Consider the following 14674-nt stretch of genomic DNA (forward strand, 5'->3'; position numbering starts at 1 on the left):
TATATATATATTCTCTTTGTACATATTGTTTTCTTTGTAAACGTGCGTGTGTGTGGAAAGCTCCGGCTTTCTTGTAGCCTATTCAAGGAAACAAACAATAGAAACAGTAGAAGATCACGACGATGTTGCACCCTTGTAGTTGGCGCGATGACACATCCGTCGAGCGGTGCTGCCAGTGTGCGACGGTCTTCACCTTTTTTCGCCGACGGCATCACTGTCGGCACTGCGGAGGCGTCTTCTGCGGTGTGTGCTCGGGGCAGCGCCTGTGGCTGCGACCCTGGCCCGGTGCAGCCGCTCCTGCTGCCCCAGTCGCCTTTTCATCTCGTCCTGCAGGAGGCGAGAGCATCAGTGCAGCGAATAGTAAACGTGGTACTGGCAGTGGCGCTGGAGTGCGTGCACCTCTCGCATCCGCCGACACACACACTCCGGGGCAGGCCCACCCCAGCCCGTTTCCCTCAGATTCTTTAGGTAGTGGGGCTGCGAGCAGCGGCAGTCGAGCACCCTCAGCGGTCTCCGCAGCTACCGTTGTCACGCCAGCCTCGGTGACGCTGCACACAGCAGCAAGGGCTGAGGCGCGGCGGGAACCGTCGTCCTCGCCAACAGTAGACGCCATCCAGCTAAGCCCCGCGCAAGCAGCGTCTGCCCAAACAGGAGTGTCCGCCGCTGACGTGTCGCTGGGAGGGAGCCATGGAGATTCGAAATGCGACGGTGTGGCCACCATGGAGCACCACAGAACGGACGCAGACGCCGTGGAGGGCAGCTGCGGCAGCGCTGTTGGCCTCACCTCCTCGTCCACCGAGGCGGAGTCCCGCGCAGATGGTAGTCAGGCGCCGGCGCAAGACATGGACGAGGGCTCCCCGTCCCTTTCTCCGCCTGCCTCGACCTCCACGTTGCCGATCATGCCAACGCAGCCGACGCTGAGTGATGCTGCCGGTTGTGCGGCGAATGCGTCTGCTGCGGCCGCTGCGGCCACCAACTTCGCCAGCGCCGTGTTCAGCGGGGTGTCGGACAGTCGGCACGGCTCCGAGGCTCTCTTTACGCCGTGCACCTATGCCGTCTCGCCCACAGCTGTAGCAGGCGATGTGACGCCGCAGATATGGTCGACACCGCTCGCCGCGTCGGGACTCGAGTACCTTTCCTCTATCGCTCAGTGCTGGACGCGCGCGGCGCGCCCCAGTCCCGGCAGTGATGAGGCCACTTTAGAAAGCCTGCCACAAGATCGCTCTGACCTGCAGCCCGGCGTCGTGCACACAGACAACAATCCGCCTCCGCGCAGCGACGCTACAACTAGTACAAGTGGAATCAGTCACGCCGATGCGGTTGCCTATGCGAGCGCGAGCTACCACGTCGAAGTCGATCAGCGCAGCATTACGTGGTACCTGTGTCGCGTGTGCCGCGGCTGCTACAACGACCTGTCGGACACCATCCTGGCTGCCGACGAGCACGACCCTTTTTTATCTCAGCAGCAGCAGCAGCAAAGGCAGCGCCAACCACCGCACGATCCGTCCGCAGCGGATTCAGCAGCAGCCATCACGGTGCCGCCTCTCTGGCAGTACGTACGACTCAGCAGTTCCTCGCGCATCCGTCGCACACGATCCGACCGACACGTCCCGCAGCAGCATGAGCGTTATCACCAGCAGGTGCCGGAGAGTCGCTCTGTGACTGCCACAGCGCCGCCCTCGTCCCCCTCGACGTCGATGAAACTGCCGTTGTCGTCCACGTGGGCGCGCCTACACGCGTGCGTGTCGCTTCCGCCAAGTCCAGTCACACTCGCCGTGCAGCTCGCTACTGTTTCTGCCTCCACCGCAGCAGCAGCGACAGCAGCAGCAGAAGGGCCAAACGACAACGCCAGTGTGGTACCACCGCCTCCGCCGGTACTAAATCCACACGATCTGCTCCGCAGCCGCGACTCTCCCTCCATCATGCACGTCCAGCCGCTCGTGCAGCGCGTCACCACTGCTGCGCTGCGCGGACAACGCACGGCGCCACCGCTGTCGGGCGTGCCGGGTCTGCCAGCACGTCCGTACGGCCCCTCAACAGTCACCGCGGATGGCAGTCGATTCTCATCCCCGGCGAGTGCAGGGCATGCCTGCGATGTATCAGCCATGTCGGGGTCATCCGCGTCTCTTCAGCAGTTATCTCGACAGTCTACCGAGTTGGCTTCTCCCAGCCGGCCACCCCATCAACAGCGACCGCAGCAGCAGCAGCAGCAACGTATCACGCGTGCTGGCATTGTGACGCCGCCTCGCCGTCGTCTTATCAGCATCGGCAACTCCGCTGGACACGTGCGGCAGGCGGTCGCGATTGCACGGCGACGACGCCGCATTGCCGTCATTTTAATCGATGAGCGAGAGCCAGTGGAGGCGGACGGTGCTTTTTTCGGCGATCGCGCGGGGTTTGCGAGAGCGAGTCGGGACTGCAGCGCGAGTGGTGAACGTCGTGGAGCGCCGCCGCCGCAGCAGCAGCAGCAGCAGCCACAGCTGACGCCAGGAACAGACAACAGCAGTGCAGCGGGGGCAACGTCTCCGTATGGGTCACCGTTGTACACCAACACCGCCGCGGTCGGCTTCGACAACGTGAACGATAGCGAGGCGAAGCAGCGTCGACGTATGAATCCCTCAGCCCTCATTGCCACACACACCGGCGCCGCGCTGGCGGTTGCTGCAAACAGCCTACACACGCTGGGTGGGCAGTCTACGTTGACGGAAAGCCTCACCACGGAAGGAAGGGAAGCGCAGCGCAGCAACCGCAACGACGCAGCTCATTTGAAAGCAAGCGACGCGAGCCGCCGACTTCACCTTTCTATCGTCGTGGACCTGGAGGAGGACAACGAGGCCGCGTTGATACAGGGGCAGGAAAACGAAGTGCTGCGAGGCCTCCCCCCTGGAGACTGGCTCCTCCCTGCGCTGCCGCCTGAAGCGGCAGCGCCCGGCTCGAACCCACTTCACACCAATAACAATAGCCTCTGCACGACAGTTAGCGCAGCTGATCGTGTAAACGACACAGCCGCACTGAACGCGGCACCATCGAGGACTTCGCACGCACGTGAGTCGTTAAGCATTCTAACCGACCCGGCGTTGGCCACCCCAAGCCGTCCCATCGCCTGCGCAGGCGGCAGCACCACGGACGATGGTGCTGGAGCTGCTGCTACCCCAAAGCACACGTCGTTCTCGGCCGCCACGACAGCCGCGTCTCACGATCACGTCTCATCTGCCGCCGTTGTGTTGCCGGAGAGCGGGGCGTGCGTCCTGAACGCGTTGTTCCGTGAACTGGGCGCCGTCACGCACCCCTACACGACGCCCGTAACGCCCGTCCTCAACGCCCCTACCCCCACATTCTCAGCAGCGGCGGCAGCATCGGGAACCTGTCTCTTCTCACCTCTCAGCAGCAACGGTGCTTCCAAAACGTTCTTTATGGACCCGATGCTCACCGGGGTCGTCCCGCAAGCTGGCTGGGGCACCGGTCCGCGCTCGTACGCAGCGCAGCGTCAAGCGCTCGTGCGGGATATGCTTCTGCGGCAGCAGCGCGCTATAGCAGCGGCGGCGGCGGCTAGCAACGCGACCACGTCCGGCGTGCCGCCCTCTGCCGGTACTCACACGTGGAGTAACGCCTCGATGGGGAACGTGTTGACCTCGGGCAGCACCTTCAGTGCGGCGGCCGCCACGCCGCGGGTGGGCGGTCTGCCGACGACACCCCCGCACGAACGCGTGACGGCGCCAGTGAACGTTTTCTTTCAGCTTCGCTCGCCTACGGAAGATGCCGTGTTCATGCCGACCGCAGCCTCAACAGCAGCTGCTGCAACGTCAGCATCCACCACACCACCGTTGTCGATCAGCATTCTTCCAGTCACGACGCAAATCGAGATGATCGGCATCCCAATCGATGTCTCCGCGACGTCTCCTCACCCCGCTCTGAAAACGGTGCCAACGTCTGCGAGCAACTTCGCCGCATCGCGCAACATCCCGGCGGGCGGCAGCAGCGCCGCCGCCTTTTCCAATAGCCAGGGAGTCGCCGGTGCAACGCGCCCCTTCACCTTTTCCGAATTCCTTCCACAGCTCGCGAAGCTGAGCACCAATTTAGACGGCTACTTAGTCGTTGTGCTGCGGTGTGGCAGTCGGGGCGGCAGCGGGGCCGCCACCAGTGCCTCGCCGACGCTGAACGCCACCGCGATGGACGATATCGCGCAGTTCAGCGCCAACCGTCGCGCGCGGCGCGGCTCGATGAGCGGGGCGCTGCCGTCAGAGATGACCGGGCTGTCCTTGTTCCCTGCCCTGTCTTGTGAAGGCGACGCGCATGCCAACAGTGGACGGCTGGGAGAGGAGAGCAGCGTCAACTCGGGCTCCGCCTCCTACACCTTCGGCAACCCTAACAGCCCGATAGCCCCTTCTGTCGCAACAACGACAGCGACAACTGCCAGGGGGCGTCCTCACGAAAAGAGTGTCAACGCCCGCGAGCCGAGTTGCGGTTGCCGTCGCGCACGCGTCGCGGATCCGTTTGGTGGCCCACCGCTGCGTCTTCTCTATCAACAACTGCAAAGCTGCGGCGTCACGCAGCCGGCACTCAGCGTGGTCGACGTGTGCGAGGACCTGACTTTCAACGATGTGGAGCAGTCGCCGGGATCGGCCTTCAGTTGCGGCAGCCCTGTCCGCGAATGCATCGGGTTTCCGCACGACACCTTCATGAACAGCAACGTTAACAACACAAGTTTGCTGAACAAATCAGTCGCCACAGCAGCAGCAGCAACAACGACGTCTCCCGTTGACACTTCGCAGGAGTCGCCGTCGTCGCCGCTGAGCGCTGTCTTTCCGGTCTCCTCCTCATCCGCCTTTCTGCTGGTGCCGGCGCTACAACGAGCGGTGGCGTTGGTGGGCGACAGCACCAGCAAGCCGGAGCGCGGCGAGCAGCCTGATAAATTCATGCTACCCTGTTCTCTGCAGGACACACGCGAGCGACACGGGTCTGCCGACTTTACACCTCCCACCATCACACGTAACAGCAGAAATACATACAACGACAGTGCGAACAAGCACGAGCTACGCCGCCTTGCAGCGCAAGAGCACGCGATGAGCTCCTTACGCACCGCGGCGCATCAGCTGGGACTGCCGTACTCCAGTATGGTCTACCCAACACGTGGTGGGACGGCAGCGCAGAGCACTGGCACTGGCGGTGGCGATGGAAGCGGCTTCCCTGCGGAGCCACCGCTCCGTAGCAGTCGTGTCCCAGGGGTAGCGGCAGCGGGAGAGAAAAGCTCATGCAGTAGCTGTGGTGGTAATTGTAGCGGTAGCATCAACAGCTCCGCTGTCGGCAACGCGCTGCTGTCGCGTGGGCTGGAGTCGCTGATGGCGACGATGGTGCACCGTGACCTGACGGCGCAGCAGTAGTATATATATTTATAGTAGCGAAGAGTACACGTAAGCATTGTCGTGTACCTCATTTTCTCTTCTCTTGTTGTGTTGGTCGTTGAGCGTTTGGGAGGTCTCCGTTGTTCACGTAGCGAACATGCTTTGAGGGCCCTTTTTCCCCTCTCCTTTTTTTTTCCCTCATGTGTAGTGTCGGTAGGGCAGTGAGCCGTCAGAACAGGTGAGAATACTCTTGTTTTTTCCTGTCCTTTTTTGGAGGTGGCTCGGTTACTCCTCTTGCACTGATGTATGATTGTTTGTGTGTTCAACTAGTGCCCTGTCTGGGCGTAGAGCAGTAGCGCTTAACCTTTTTCGTTTTCTCTTCCGTGTTTGCGTGTCTGAACGCTTCTCTTCAACGTGCCGTCGCCTTTTTGTCCCTCTTCATTCTTCACGGATGCGTAGGCAAAGGCGCGATGTTTTTTGTTTTGTTTTTGGAGGGGCTGCCGTTGCTGATGTTGATGATTTACTCGTTTCTTCTCTCCGTTTTACATTGCCGCACGCATGCAACAACAAAAACGCCTTATATACATCTTTATGCATGTATAGATAAATAGTTGTCTTTTCTTGTTTGCTTGTTTAGAGGGAGCGGCGTCGCGTGCAGAGGTCACAACGGATGCGTAATGGTAAAACGTGCAATGCACTGAAATTGTGGTGGCGGGTTGTGTTGCTGCGTGTGTACGCGTGTGTGGGTGTCACCCACCGCGCGGAGATCGATGTTTCCCTACTCTTTTTCATTGGTATGACTCTTCGACAAAACCGCAGAGCTAAAGAAAAGAAACATACGTGGCATTCTTTACATATACATACATACTTGTATGTATTGCCACGGAACGCACCTGCTCGCGTGTGTTTGCCTCGCTCAGTCTGTAAGTTATGTGCGGTGGAGCTGCGCACAGCAGGTGCGTTCCCCTTTCGGGGAAACGACTCCCATCAAACAGCACATCGAAAGCGGTACGTCACGCAGCGCTTCTCTTCGCATCATCTTTTTTTTTCTTTTTCTCTCCCATTGTGTGTCGACTTTTTTTTCTGGTAGTGCGTCACTCCATGTCTTCGTTGGCAGTGGGTGCTACGTTGAACTATTCTGCTTTCTCCCTTTCCTCTCTGTGATCTGGCTATCATCACCAGCAGCCGTCCACGCAAGAGACTACGGGCAGGTTCTGGCAAAGCAAACTCAAAGAGAAGACAAACACGAAGTAGCTATTACAGGCGCTCCCGGATGGTTACTGCACATTTGGCTTTTCAGTGAATCGCTCAAGTGAGAACCCACACAAAAAGGACTTACTGCTTCGGTACGGAGAGTGGAAGCTAACACACGACGATTTAACGCTGCAGCTCTGAAACATCAAAAAAGAAAAAGAGCGCAGTGGAGAAGAGGAGGGCTGCAGGTGCAATGTGGCGTACACCAGCGTATCGTAGCGTGCTCGGGCACCTCTTCCTCGAGTCTGTCGTGCAGAGAGGCGGCTCAAGCGCTATCACTCGTGCATCAGCCACAGATGTCTGCGCAACATCAAAGCGCGCCTACGTCGCAAACGGAAGCACCGCCACTTCCTCCTCTTCACCCGGTCCCACACGCGGCGCCGGCAACGACTACTACAACCAGTCCAAGGAAGATGAAGAAGATAAGGTGCTCGAGGAGGAGGAGTTCGCCGCACTGCGCGACGCGGCCGGGGACGAGTTTATGCCCCTCACCCACCGACTGGCGCACAAAGCAGACGCCCTCGACGCCGACCTGCGCCGCCTTCGCTACGTCCTTTGCGATCGGCCGCAGTTTCTGGCGGACACGGTCCCTGCTACCTTTTCTGGGCGTCCCACGCACATGAAGCGGGTGCTCGACCTTCTTCGGAAGGACGCCGCCGGCGACGCGGAGCAGCGCACGTCCGCCGCTTCGCGCGGCATCAAGGCAGCGTTTTCTTCGTCCTCCTTAAGCGCAAACGTCGAATCCGCCCTCCGGGCGTCAGCGTACATCTCCTGGACAGGTACCTCTGCGCCTGTCGTGCGATGGCTGTGCTTGCGCTTGTTGTGGCCGCGGTCGAAGTCCGGCGCGTCCGCCGCGCACGGCACGGAGCTGGTGACCGTGCAGGGTGATCTCGACTACCTGCGACGTGTGCGCGCTCTTCATCAGTTAAACTACTACAGTCGTCTAAATCTTACCCCGAAGCGTCATATTGGGCACGCACTCTACCAAATCATGTGGAACTTCGTGATTGCGGCGCAGAACGCGTGTGGCTGCGTAGTGTACGGTGTCCTACGTGGGGTGAAGGAGCATGGCATGCTGAAAGGGATCTGCACCGGTGTGCTGTCTGGAGTGGTGAAAGGGCTCGCCTTCTTGAGCTACGGCTGGGTGCTGTCGCCCGTCCTCCACCTCTCCCGTGGCCTGTCCAACTCCTTCTACGGTCCGCTAAATGCGCTCTCCGGGAGGTACGTGTTTGACGCCACGAGCGGACGGTGGATGCGCTGCACTGTGGCCGACAGCTGTCTTTTCCGCCACGAGCTGCAGCGCGAGAAACGTGTCCTGCGCACCATCGGCCGCGCTGAGTTCCGCCGCAAGCGCATGAAGGCAGAGAGCAAGTGGGCGAATCGGATGGCTTCCATGGGCTTCAGCGTGGAGATGCTGGCGGAGAAGTTCATGCCCGGCAAGAAAGACTGCAGCGGTGGCGGTGCCGAGGAGAAGCTCCGCAACCCCTACGATGTTTTGCAGGTGCGTCGCACCGCCTCCCCGCAGGAGATCAAGAAGCAGTACAAGAAGCTGGCGATGGTCTTCCACCCGGATGTGGCGCAGGGCCGGCTAGGGCGAGCGTCGTCCGCGGAGGAGAAAGCCGCTGCGCAACGCAACTTCGAAGAAATCTCGAGCGCCTATCAAATCCTGTCGAACCCGGAGAAGCGGAAGGCATACGACATGGGCGGTGCGCAGGGGGTGCATTTGCACGAAACGAAGTACGGCAAGTTCATGTCGCGGACACCGGAGGAGATGGTCCAGAGCGTCTTCGGCGGGGAGGGCTTCCGTCGGATGCTCGTCGGCGAGCTGCTCCGCTCGCATTGGGCGCTGCGGTACGAGGCGCAGGTGAGCGTGTCGCTGCACGAGCTGGAGGAACTGCAGTCCATTCGTGTTCGACAGCTCGCGATGGAACTCGCCGCGATGGCCGACGTGCACGCGCGGCGGCCGGCCTCTCCGTACTACAAAGGCACTGCTGCCACTGCCGCTGGAGCTGGTAGCAGCAGTAGTATGCCCCCGCCACACCGACGAAGCGCCTCCTTGCACGGCAGTGCCAGCAGCAGCCTCCCAGATTACTTAAAGAGCGGGAAAGCAAAGGTCAGAGGCGGTGGCGCCGCGGCTGGCCATCGCGAACGTCACGCTGTCGCCGCTGGGGCAGAAGGCCGAGGAATGGAGAAGGAGATGCATAACTCCATAATGGAGGAGCTCGGCGCCGGTCGTGAGGGTGCCTCTTCGTCCTCTGCCGCTCCTAGCTTCAGCGGGAAGAAGAGTAATGCAGCTGGTGCTGCCACCTCAGCGGAGGCCACCCCAGCTGATCCGTCGGTGGCTTCGCCCTTTCGTCTTCGACCAGGCAGCAATGCGTACAACTGCTTCTCGCAAGACTTCGAGGATCGGTGCGACCGGTTTGTGCGCCACATGGCGGACGCGTGCTTTGGCAAGCAACTCCTCTACGAGGTCGGGGAGGCGTACGTGGTGAACGCGCAGCGCTTCCTCGGTATTCGACCTTTCTACTCCTCGAAGGCGCTCGTGACGCGGAAGGTTTTCTCCGGCATGGATCGCGTCTTTGAAGCCTTCAAGGATAAGACGAAGTTGGACAAACAACAGGTGGCGCGTAAGGTGGTGGCGGAGTACTTCAACATGGAGTACGACTCCGTCGTCGCGGATATTCATCTGGCGCTTCGCTATGCGCTTCAGATGGTGTTGCAAGACTCTGTTGAGTCGGAGGAAGTGCGGCGGAAGCGGTGTTATGCTGTGTGGATGCTCGGCGAGAAGATGATGACGGTCGGCGAGAAGTGGACCTCGCGTCTTTCGAAGGACGAGGACCTGGCTACGTACATTCAGCAGGCCGCGAACTCCGTCGCAACAACAAGCAAACCTCCCGCATTTTAGCGCCTTCGAGAGGTGTGTGTGTGTGTGGTGGGGGGGGGGGGTTCGGGAGCAACACGGCAATTCACCTTGTTTGTGGAGGCGATAAGGCGTCTACATCACTATTTGGTTTCATTATCTCTTTTTGTTCCACGGCTGGTGGTGGTTGTGTTGCGGTCTTTTCTGTTGTATTCACACGTCTTCGGTAATTGCTACTTACATTGATTATGGTGGAAGAAATGTGCACCCACGCAACATGGCACGCCATACGTGTTGAGTAGAAGTATCGTGTTGGCTGCGAAGGATTTCATTTACGGCCGCGCGTTGCCGCCTCTTTGCGGAGTTGAGTTGTGGTCTCTTTCTGCATCGAACCCAGTCCCTCCCCCCTTTTTTTTCTTCTCGCTCAGTGTGCCGGCCATCTATGACGAAAAGTTGTAGCGGGGAAACGAGAAGTGTAATGGGCATCGTTTCGCATGAGAACTCCTTCTTTTCCTTTTGCTCGTCCCTCTGCCTCTCTTCCACACACCCGCACCATCTTCTTCCTCTTCTTTATCCTTCGCCTATGCCGCCACGTTTTCCATCCGCTCTCCGACTCACTCGCCGGATTCCACGAGCAGCATTTCCTTTTCCCGCTATTTAGTACTGCTTCCGTAAATAAATAGAAAAGAATCGTACACATTTCTTTTTAATGTTATGATTACTAGTGTGGTCTTTTGTCTCCGACCGCCTCCAACCTTTTCTGTCTAGTGTGGTTTGGTTCGCTGCGCTACCAATACTGCACGTCTGTGTGTCTCCACATTTGTTTCTAACTCTTTTTATTTATCTGTTTTCTGCCGGCGCACGTTTCCTGCTGCAGTATTTCTCGCGGTGTACATGTTTGTGGAGGTGTTGCTGCGAGGCGACGTCTTTTCCTGTCGCCTTCTCGCGTGATTGACGGTTGTGTAGGAGGGCGGGGTGCGGTGAAAGATACGGAAAAGAGGAGCAAAACCCTTTACCGTTTGCGCCTGACTTTTGTGCCTGCTACGTCTGCTATGCCCCTTATTTGGGCCCGTCGCTGAGTTTTTTGTTGTCACTTTATACACACACACAAACTCCCGAGAGCGAGTGATGTATTAGACTGCTTTCTTTCTTTTTACTTCCAACGCCATTGTTCATTGTTTTGTATTTCACAGCTCTTTCAGTGGCATTGCTTTTTCTTCCTCTTCCTTTCTCTGTCAAGGGATCTGCTGCAAATAAACACGCCTCTGGGACAGCGGCTTTTTTGGCGTTCGATTTGTGTCTCCACCATTCAGAAAAGCGACAGTTTTTGTTGTATTAATCAGATCAATTCCTGTTGCCCGTTGACGTCTGTCTCTCCTGTAAGAATTGTGTTGGCACTTTGCCGGCCAACTCACCGATCATGTCCGACTCCGACTGGGAGGTGCTGTCCACCGACGGCGACGGGCAACTCAGCTCTCAGCAGTCTTCACTCAACGCGACAGAGGCGGTCGCGGCGGAGCACGCTGCGGACGTCAGCGGTTCCGCGGCAGTGTGGCAGTCTTCGCACGCGCCCCCGACGGTGGACCGGCGCACCGTCCTCACGCCACTGTGTCTGTCGACGAATCAAACCGGCACGCGCCTCGGCGTGGGACATACAAAAGGCTTCCTTGTTTTCCGTTTAGCTGCAGCCAAGACAGATGCTTCCACAGCAGCAGCACAAGAGTCTTCGCTGCCCGCGCAGAGCCAGCTCATTTTGGACCCGCAGTACAACGTGGACCTACTCACCTTTTCACACGTACGCGAGCGCATGCGTCAGCAACGGCTACGTCACACACAACAAACCTCAGCCACAACAGCAGCAGCAGCCACCATGAGTCACGTTGCGCCACACCAGAGGGAGGAGAAGGTGGAAGAAGAGGAATTGAATACCCCACCCAGCGTGGAAAGCGTCATCAGCGAGCGCACCACTCCGACGATGCAGCGCGCCACGGAAAGAGAGGAGAACCAAAAGGAAAAACTTGCGAATCGTGTGAGCAGCTCATCGTTGGAGCTGGACGACCTCGGCTCCTTTCTTACAGCAGCGGGGCGTGCCTTTGCGCAGCTGAAACGCAGTGATGCCCACGGCGACCCTCCGGCCCCGTCTGCTAGACGAACAAAGGAATCAGATGGACCCGTGTCGCGAGACACGTGCGATGTGCAAGCTTCGGAAGAGAGGGAAGAAGTGGTTGGTGAAGATCACGGCTCCGCATTTCACGAGTCCACCGCACGGATGGTGCAGCACCGTTCACCTCTGTCGCCCTTCATGGCCACGCCCACGCCTTCTGCTACCACGTTAGCGCCCATCTCTGTTTTGAAATGGGGTAAGGACGAGGACATCGCTGTTGACGTATCAGAAAGCTCCTTGAATGATCTGCTGCGAAGCGGCATCGGCGACAGCGCGTGTGCACGCCGTCGGGATCATGAGCAAAAAGACTCGGCAAGTAGAGCTGAATTCCACCACTCCGACGTCGCGATGGAGGAGGACGAGGACGAAGAGAATTGCATTGGCTTCGCAGGCGGTGGTGTGGTGGTGATGTCGCTCCTGTATGATCAGACGTGGCTGTCCCTCGTGGGCGGGGGGCCTACGCCGATGGGCGCCCCAAACGAAGTTCACTTTGTGCGGGACGGTGAGCCGCACCATCAGCTCACGATGCCGCAACCCGTCGTGAAGCTTTTTCTGGACGCCCGACTGCTCTTCGTCGTGACCACCGCGGAGCTGCGCGTCTACACGAACCCGCTGGAGCAGAACTGGGTATGCCTGCGCCAGCGGATCCCGCTATCCGCGAGTGTGGCTGCGCGCTACGCCGCCGTTCCGTTGGCACCGGTGGAGGCGGAGGACACTGCAACGGTGACGGCAGAGAACGTACCTTTGAGTGTGTGGGGAGCACACCGATTCGACGTTGATCAGCAACTGGCGAGCTCAACGAACCCCTCGCTGGCCTCCGCTTCACCGGTGAGTGCGTCCGCTGCTGCTGCTACCACCTCTGCTCCGTTCAAAGGAAAGGAATCTCATGACGCACCGCGCCACACCGCGACGACTGCGGCGTCGACGCCACCGGCGACGTGTGTGACGCTACCGAGCATCCCTACGGTGGTGGACTACGCCCGAAATCTCCTTCTTCTTCCTACGGGCGACACGTGCCAGGGTTTTGCGCTGTACCGCTACATCACGAGTCCAGAGCCCGTAGAGCGCCGGGAGGAAGCCGCCGACACGACTGGCAGCGCATCCGCAACGGCAGCGCAGGCGGGTACGGAGAACACAACGGATGACAACCCTGCGGCGGCCACTACCGGGCGCACCGTCGTCTATCTCCAGCACATCGCCACACAGCAGGTCGCGCATAAAAACCCGCTGCACAATCTGGCCTTGTACGTCGGCTGGCCAACGGCGACGTCACGATTGTGGTCCACCGTCGCAGAACGCGGCAACACAAAGCAGCCAAGCGATTCCACGCCCTCATCGGCGTCTTCTTGTTCAACCTTGTCCGGCGCAAACACGACGTCACGCAGCGCCTTCGAACGCGATCGCAGCTGCAGTGGAACAGTGACGCTCGTCGCGGCGTCGAGCGAGTACGCCACGCGGCTTACCCTGTGGCTGTTACAGCAAGACGCAGACGACCGGTACCACCAGCCACAACCGCCGTCGTCGGACCCCTCGCACCGCGACCCGATAAGCGGACCTCTTCCTCGTCCCGGCCGTAGTGACGGCTACAACGTCGGTGGCACGGCGAACACAGCGGCCAGCTTTGTGCTTCTGCGCGAGTTCCGCGTGGGGCTGCGGCTCACACCACCCAAGTCGGTGATCGCGGCGCTGCCAGGTGTGTCGCGCTTCATGTCACGGGCGCACCCCTCTATTTCTTCTTCCACCACCACCGCCGCACCTCCATCCATCGCAACGAGCGCACGGGTCCGCGCCGACGTTAGCCAGTTCTCGTCCAACGTGTCCTTAGCCAATGCAAACCAAAAAGGCGGGCAGGAGAGATTTGCTTGGAGTGAGACCGAAGGGAACAGCACCGCGACATCAGCCGTTGCCGCCACCGGCTCTTCTGCCCTTCCCCGCTACGCCGCCTCCACCTCGACATATCGCGGCACCGTCGCGGCATGGGCGAACGAGGCCGCCTCGGTGGTGACCGCCTGCGCCTCCGCCTTCCCGACCATCGAGCACATGCAATTTATCGGAAACGGTGCGTACTTGTTGTGCGTGCACGGCACTGACGCACTCAGCGTCTTCTCCACCAGCGCGCCGGAGTCGGAGCAGGAAGCAAAGGATGTCACGCGCGATCGCGCCGTTGCGGAGCGAAACCGGTACTCTCGCCTCTCCATCATGAAGGAGTACCTCCCGCGCGCGTTGTCGAACCGGCTGGACGCCTACACGCGACAGGCCTGGTCTTCGTGCTCCGGTCGCCTGCCGAGCTTCGACACCGGTTTTGTACCGCGGTGGCTTTATCTGTGGCAACAGGACGCAGCAGCAGCAGCGGCAGCGCCTGCTAAACAGTCGAGTGCTGGCACGCAATCGTGTGCCACAGCCCTAACGCCACAATCCACAACTACGGCAGCGACAGGCGGCAGCGACACCAACACGGCAAGTCGAGGTGGGCGACGACTCTTCCATCGGCTGACCGCCCTTGTTGGCTCGCGATCCCAGCAGCAGCGGCAACTGCCAGCGCCATCTAGCAACAACACGGAACCTGTTTCTCTGGCAGGTGGCACCCATGCGCAGGACCCACTGAGAGCTTCACCTGTGGTGTCGCCCTCCATGACGGAGAACGCGCTCGCAATACGTACTGCATCGCCGGGTCGCTGCAGCGTCAGCATAACTTCTTCGACAAATGCACCGCAGCTGCTGTGGGGTGCGCCGCTCACGGGGCTGTCGCGCTGCGTTTGTATTTGGTCTGCCTCTTCTCACCACGGCCCGCACGGTGGTGACTCCAGCCGGGGTGATTCATTTCTGGGTGCGGCGCGGCGCCCCATCGTGCTGAACTGCGCCACCTGCGAAGGGGCGTTTACCAACGTGTTTTTGTTTGCTGAGGATGGAGAAGTTGTCACCTCACGTGTCCTCCCCTACGAGGCGGTGTGAGAAGTGGGGGGAAATCGAAGCACAGAACTGACGATTCACAGTGAACCAGCCACCCCTTTTTTAAAAGAGTTTTTCTCTTCTTGCTTCTTGACTTCAGCCAGA

At 59.7% G+C, this 14674-nt stretch overlaps 3 protein-coding genes across 4 annotated transcripts; all 3 read left to right on the plus strand.

The window, feature by feature from the left end:
• Window positions 1-122: 122 nt before the first annotated feature.
• Window positions 123-5381, plus strand: ABB37_00925 (hypothetical protein; the record flags this gene model as incomplete). Its single annotated transcript, XM_015797314.1, has 1 exon — window positions 123-5381. The coding sequence occupies one exon, from the start codon at window positions 123-125 to the stop codon at window positions 5379-5381; it is 5259 nt and encodes a 1752-aa protein (XP_015665322.1).
• Window positions 5382-6430: 1049 nt separating this feature from the next.
• Window positions 6431-9501, plus strand: ABB37_00926 (putative mitochondrial chaperone protein DNAj; the record flags this gene model as incomplete). 2 transcript variants are annotated; one of them, XM_015797315.1, is made up of 1 exon in its annotated part: window positions 6431-9501. In XM_015797315.1, the coding sequence occupies exon 1, from the start codon at window positions 6790-6792 to the stop codon at window positions 9499-9501; it is 2712 nt and encodes a 903-aa protein (XP_015665323.1). In that variant the 5' UTR covers window positions 6431-6789. The 2 variants fall into 2 exon arrangements, with proteins under 2 accessions (XP_015665323.1, XP_015665324.1); XM_015797316.1 differs by having other exon boundaries at window positions 6523-9501.
• Window positions 9502-10092: 591 nt separating this feature from the next.
• On the plus strand, window positions 10093-14572 carry ABB37_00927 (hypothetical protein; the record flags this gene model as incomplete). The annotated part of the gene is made up of 1 exon (XM_015797317.1): window positions 10093-14572. The coding sequence occupies exon 1, from the start codon at window positions 10877-10879 to the stop codon at window positions 14570-14572; it is 3696 nt and encodes a 1231-aa protein (XP_015665325.1). The 5' UTR covers window positions 10093-10876.
• Window positions 14573-14674: the final 102 nt, after the last annotated feature.

Source organism: Leptomonas pyrrhocoris (genome assembly GCF_001293395.1).
Source record: "Leptomonas pyrrhocoris isolate H10 chromosome Unknown, whole genome shotgun sequence".
NCBI classification, from domain to species: Eukaryota; Euglenozoa; class Kinetoplastea; order Trypanosomatida; family Trypanosomatidae; genus Leptomonas; species Leptomonas pyrrhocoris.